A 6,644-nucleotide genomic window follows, 5' to 3' on the forward strand; every position below is an offset into this window, starting at 1 on the left:
TATTGCAGCTAGATGACAGATGTTGGAATGGCCTTGCTTCTGGACTGGAGGCAAAGTCAGTTCAATAGTTTCCAACTCGTACTATAGAGTAGATCGACTGACACAACAGCTGGTGGGCTGAAAGAACGCTGGAACTACAAAAACTTGCTGAAAGCCACGACATATGTGGCTTCTTCGGCACTGTCAAGATCATTCACGGCCCAAGTATCAAAGGACCTACCCCACTGAGAGCAAAAAATGGAGTGACACTGATCAAGGACAGAGAGGCAGTCAGCACTCATTGGAAGGAGCACTTTGAATATCTCCTCAATTGCGATGCCGTCTTTGATGTGAGTGCCCTTGACTACATTCCACAGCATGCTACCCACCATGACGTCAGCACAATCCCAGACTGACAGAGATTGACAGCTAAAAAAAAAATAAGGCCACCGGCATAGATGGAATTCCCACCAAAATTCGAAAATACAGCAGAGAAGCACTCTTGACACAAATACATCGTCTCACGTCTCTCATGTGGAAGGAAGAGAGCATGTCAGGGATTTCCGAGATGCCGTAATTGTGACCATCTTCAAAAAAGGTGACAACCCCGACTGTAGTAACTACAGAGGGGCAGCCCTGCTGTCCGTCACAGGGAAGGTCATCACAAGAGTCCTTCTCAACCGCCTCCTCCCCATGGCTGAAGAGCTCCTACTGGAATCACAATGTGGATTCTGTCAATCAAGAGGCACAGTGAACATAATATTCACAGCAAGACATTCCCAAGAAAAATGTAGGGAGCAGCAGCAACCTTTCTACATGGCCTTCTCTGACCTGACAAAGGCCTTCAACTCTCCAAACTGGGAGGGATTATGGAACATCTTCTTCAAATTTGGCTGCCCGGAGAAATTCGGCACCATCGTCTGCCGACTGCATGACATGTAATCATTGGCAACGGACCTAGCACTGACCTAATCCCAATGTAAACTGGGCTCAAGCAAGGCTGTGTCATCGCACCAAAGCTCTTTTCCATCTTCCTCCCTGCAACATTCCACCTCATCTCCTCACACTCAAACACAGTACCAGAGACTGACAGATACAGAATGGATGTCACACTCACAGTACCAGAGTCTGTAATATACAGAATGAATCCCTACTGCACCAGAGACTGAGAGCTACCGAATTACACAACACGCTCAAACACAGGATCAGAGAAAAAAAGAAATGAAATTAATTGCACGCTCACATGCAATAGCAGAGACACAAGGACACAGAATCAGCCAATATGTGTCTTCCCAACAACAGCCAGGACATTTCCAGGGAGCTTTACATAAGAAGCGGCTCTTTCAACAGAAACTGGGGTTGGAGACAGTCTTTGGGAAATATACTTCCTGATTGCAGGAAGGGTGTTTGTGATTGGTTGCAAATGTTTAATCTGATTGGATGGCGAAAGAGACCAATTAGAGAATTACAATATGAAACCTTTGTGACATCACTGCCAGTCACCCAATCACAATCTTTATTTTCCCCCATCCCTCATTAGCATAGAGCTGTGGGATTGTCTATTTAATCCGCACTCGGAAGGGGTTTGGTTTATTTCTGTGTCTGAAATTGAGACTGAAGATGGTTGAAGAGAAGAAGAAAGCAGCTGCTAAGAAGGGCGCCAAGAAAACCTTAAATAAACCGTCAGCAAAGGGCGGCAACAAGCGGAGAAAGTCGAGGAAGGAGAGTTACTCCATCTACATCTACAAAGTGATGAAGCAGGTTCACCCCGACACCGGCATCTCCTCCAAGGCCATGATCATCATGAACTCGTTTGTGAACGATATTTTCGAGCGCATCGCGGGTGAGGCTTCCCGCCTGGCCCATTACAACAAGCGCAGCACCAACAGCTCCCGGGAGATCCAGACCGCCGTGCGCCTGCTGCTGCCCGGGGAGCTGGCCAAGCACGCCGTGTCGGAAGGGACAAAGGCGGTGACCAAGTACACCAGCTCCAAGTAAAACTGCACAATGGACTGAAAAACATCCCAAACACAACGGCTCTTTGAAGAGCCACCCACAATCTCTCTGAAAAAGCTGCATCCGAACATCTCAATTAAATCATTTTAAGATAATGTATAATATACTGTGTTTGTGTCTCCTGTCCCATGAACCCATAATGCGCTCATTCGCCTTTCCTTTTTTGCTTTAAGCTGTTATTTATTTTGCACAGCCCCTGAATGACCGCTTTAACAGCTGCTTTCAGCGGGAAGAGTCAGACCTCCGTTCCTTCACTCTATTCCTGAAATGTGAACTGATTCATCATTTTATTAACAGTAACTCTCCGCAGTGTAACAGCCCGGAATGGGATCATTAGAGAGCAGATGAGGGGCAGTTTGAGGATTCGATCCGGCTCCCTCTTTTCAGAGAAGGACACTGGGCTCTGATTGAAGATAAACTGAACGTTTCGCTTCAGGGAAATGCTGGGAACAGGGATTTAGTACCTCCCGGGACAGTTTGAAAGCGATTGTGGGAAGATCCACAATTTAAACAACATTTAAAACCCGCGTCTCTGATTGGTGACGAAAGGAGTTGAATAAAAGAAAATAAAGAGAAGGGATTTTAAATCTTTGACGAAGGATGACATTTATTTTAATCCGCTCCTTTCCGAAAATGAAATTGGCGGGCTTTTTGAAATTGACAAATTCTGTTTCTGAGGTTGTGGTGGGTAAATCCCGCCCTCTTCTGTTGTCAGTGACCTGATTGGTGATGAATATAGGCAAATAAGGTGAATTAAGTACCGACCAATGAGGAGAGTTTTCAGTCTGAAAGTACAGTAAATGCAGTGGAAAATATCCATTCTTCGTGAAAGAATTTGTGAAAATGTCTGGAAGAGGAAAGACCGGCGGCAAAGCTCGGGCCAAGGCCAAGTCTCGCTCCTCCCGGGCTGGACTGCAGTTCCCGGTGGGCCGTGTTCACAGGCTCCTGAGAAAGGGCAACTATGCTGAGCGTGTGGGTGCTGGAGCCCCGGTCTATCTGGCTGCTGTGCTCGAGTATCTGACCGCTGAAATCCTCGAACTCGCCGGTAACGCGGCCCGGGACAACAAGAAGACCCGCATCATCCCCAGGCACCTGCAGCTGGCCGTCCGCAACGACGAGGAGCTCAACATGCTGCTGGGAGGGGTGACCATCGCTCAGGGCGGGGTGCTGCCTAATATCCAGGCCGTGCTGTTGCCCAAGAAAACCAGCGCTCAGAGCTCCCAGAAAAAGTAAAGCGGCCAAAATATCATCGAATAAACCAAAGGCTCTTTTCAGAGCCACCGACAGTCTCTGTGAAAGGGCTGATTACTGTCTGATTCCAGAATGTCAGTAACAGGACCGAATCAGATTTATTTACAATGTTCAAGCAACTATTTCAGTGACTTCTCACTGTCCCCCGAAACCCTGTCCAATGTATTACTTCCACACCGAATTTGAGTTATTTGTCCCGTTACATTTTGCCGGCAGTTACAGATGAGTAACCAATAATATTACAGATTAAAGCTGTTCGTAAAATATGGACATAACCATCCAAAATCTTGTTTTTTATTCCGCTTTTATCAGCACAATTTCCTGGCGCTATTTTACGAACAGCTTTAAAATGGTGCCAGGAATTTGCTGATAAAAGCGGAATATAAATGTTTTTTAATGCTCATACATGTATATATATATATATATATATATATATAAAACGATCAGCTTTGGATAGATTTTCCAGTAATCGCTTCTTTCCGATACTGAAATTGGCGGCTTTTTCGAATTCAAACTTTGTCAGGTCGACAATTTAAGCCAATGATTTGCTGCATTTTCCAATTCGAAGCTCTGCGATTGGTTAAGACATACGAATGGGAAGAGGGTGACCAATCAGAAGTGGGCTCGGGCTCAAACTGCGGGAATTCCAGGTCCCTGAATGATTGAGCTGAAACTGATCAGTTTCACAAACCCTGTCAGTTTCAGTGCAGGAAACACCGTCTCGGGAGAAATAACATCACAAGTGGGTCTGGTTCCAGTGACCGATTCAACGGCTGCTGCAAAACTCCCGGATTCTCTCATTGCATCGAAATCATTTTGAAATTCTATGAAAACAATGAGTGATTCTGGAGGAGTGATGTGGCTTTTCACTGAGGGCATGTGTCGACTGCGGAAATAACTAACTGGAGAGTCTCGGGCACTGTTTACACAGCACGTTTACAAAATCAAATCCACTGCACATCCTTGCTACAACTGAAATATCAAACTCGGGGATTCCAGTTTTGTATCCCGAACACAGCAGATTGATTGAACTGTTCTGAACAGCCTATCCCAGCTCCCATTTCCAGGTCACTGCTTTCTCTGTGAGGTGGTGGGTGGCTCTTCGAAGAGCCTTTGTTGTGCGTTTGCTGGAAAGGGTCAAGTTGTTCAACCGCCGAATCCGTAGAGAGTGCAGCCCTGCCGTTTCAGAGCGTACACCACATCCATGGCAGTGACCGTCTTGCGCTTGGCGTGCTCAGTGTAGGTGACCGCATCCCTGATCACATTCTCCAGGAAAACCTTCAACACCCCGCGAGTCTCCTCACAGATCAAACCCGAGATTCGCTTGACCCCGCCACGGCGAGCCAGGCGGCGGATTGCTGGTTTGGTGATGCCCTGGATATTATCACGAAGCACTTTGCGGTGCCGCTTTGCTCCGCCTTTGCCCAGTCCTTTGCCTCCTTTACCTCTGCCAGACATGATGATTCTTCACTCAGATCACTGCAGTACATGAGTAACAGAATCCTTCAGGATCCTTTGTATACAGACCCCCTGGACCTGGCTGAGAAAGGCAGAGTGAGAGCAGGGAGTGGAGGAGACAGAGTGAGGATTAAACAGAGAGCGAGAGGGAGGAGACACCCAGAGTGACAGACAGAGAGAGAACGGCCCCTCATCTTTCAGATCCACCTCCAGTTTCCTCCGGGCTGCCAATTTCAAACCCTTTATTAACAGTAGAACCGAAACCCAGCTCTCCACACAAACCCTTCCAGACTCGGCATTCGTAGTCAAAGCCTTCCAGAAAGCCGGAGCTTTTAAATATGGTCCCGCTACAATTAACACTCAGTAATGTTCCCACCGAAACACAATCCATTCGATACTAAGAAACCTCCTCAGTAACATCACCATTTCCACACACATCCGCTTCCAGCAGTTTACAAACACCTTATTACAGCTGTTTGGGGAATCTCCTGTGTTAAGATTGGAGTTGGAAAGCGGCCTTTACCCGGCAGTGTTATCGGCTCACAGTGAACCTGCCGACTGGTCGACTCAGCCATGGCCACAATTTCTATTATGAAGATTGCACCTTCACAGTCTACATCTAAATCTTCATGCAGTAAATGTGACAGTGCGTCAGCGATAGCATTCTCCTTTGAACTACGATATTCAATGTTACAGTCAAACAGTGAGAGAAGTACAGCCCACTGCAGCATCCTTGATACTGCCATTGTCAGTATTGTAGACTTTGGTCCCAGAATAGCTATTAGTGGTTTATGATCTGTTACTAGCGTAAAGTTTCCACCCAACAAAATCTGGTGAAACTTTTTGTTTCCAAAGATGATTCCAAACACTTCCTTTCCTATCTGTGTGTAGTTCCAGTCACTCTTGGTCAGGGTACGTGACACAAATGCTCTGGGCTTCTCCTGACCATGATCCACAACATGACTGATTACTGCTCCAACTCCATATTTTGAAGCTAGCTTCAGTTCACCATTTGTGTGGTAATGAATGTGTAGTGTGTCACTGGTCAAGCTTCTCTTACATGCATCATAAGCATCTTGTTGTGCTTTAGACCATTTCCATTTCACATCTTTCTTCAACAACTCATGTAGTGGAGCTAACACCATTGCATGCTCAGGCAGAAATTGCAAGTAGTATTGGACCATGCGTAGAAAAGATCTAAGCTCAGACACATCTTTTTGTCTTCGGGGCTTTGACCATAGCCTCTATCTTCTCTTTCACTGGCTGTAGTACTTTTCATTGATTATCAGGCCAAGGTACACCACCTCAGATTGTACAAAGGCACACTTGTTCTTTTTCAACTGACACATTGTGATCATTGAGCCTTTTTAACACTTCATCCAACACTTGAAAATTCTCTTCATTTGTTACAGTCATGATCAACACATCATCCTGATTGCACAAGCAATGTAGCACTCCTTGTAAAATCTTACCCATTGTAACTTGGAAGAAGTTTGGAGAAGGCTTCACACCGTACGGCAGCTTTATGTAGGAGTATAACGCCATGTGTGTGTTTATCGTGAGATACTGCAGATTCACTTGATTCACATTGAGCTGTGCATAAGCATGGAATAAATCCAACTTTGTGAATAGCTTGGATCCTGCTAACTCCGCATACAAATCTCGAGATCAGTAGTGGATACTTCTCATAATCCACTGCCTGGTTCATTGTGACATTGTCGTCCCCACATAGACTGATGGTTTTGTCTGACTTGGGCACAATGACAATTTGGTTTGCCCAATCACAGTGATCAGTTTTCACCAGCACACCATATCTCTCCAGATTCTTTTGCTCCTCTTCAACCTGGGTTTTGGAAGCATAAGGAAGCAGCCAAACTTTGCAATATACTGGTTTGGTATCAGGCCTGATTCAGATGTGAGCTTTCACACTGATTATGCCT

General features: G+C 45.9%; 1 protein-coding gene across 1 annotated transcript; it reads left to right on the forward strand.

The window, feature by feature from the left end:
* The first annotated feature begins 2,838 nt into the window (after positions 1-2,838).
* LOC137364962 (histone H2A-like) lies at positions 2,839-3,228 on the forward strand. The gene has a single exon (XM_068027832.1). It carries the CDS (start codon positions 2,839-2,841, stop codon positions 3,226-3,228), a length of 390 nt encoding a protein of 129 aa, XP_067883933.1.
* The last annotated feature ends 3,416 nt before the right edge of the window (positions 3,229-6,644 follow it).

This window comes from Heterodontus francisci, unplaced genomic scaffold (assembly GCF_036365525.1).
Source record: "Heterodontus francisci isolate sHetFra1 unplaced genomic scaffold, sHetFra1.hap1 HAP1_SCAFFOLD_43, whole genome shotgun sequence".
Taxonomy (NCBI): domain Eukaryota; kingdom Metazoa; phylum Chordata; class Chondrichthyes; order Heterodontiformes; family Heterodontidae; genus Heterodontus; species Heterodontus francisci.

Bases quoted from the DNA above. Each gene is read 5' to 3' on its own strand.
- LOC137364962 (XM_068027832.1), top strand. From the start codon at position 2,839: ATGTCTGGAAGAGGAAAGACCGGCGGCAAAGCTCGGGCCAAGGCCAAG.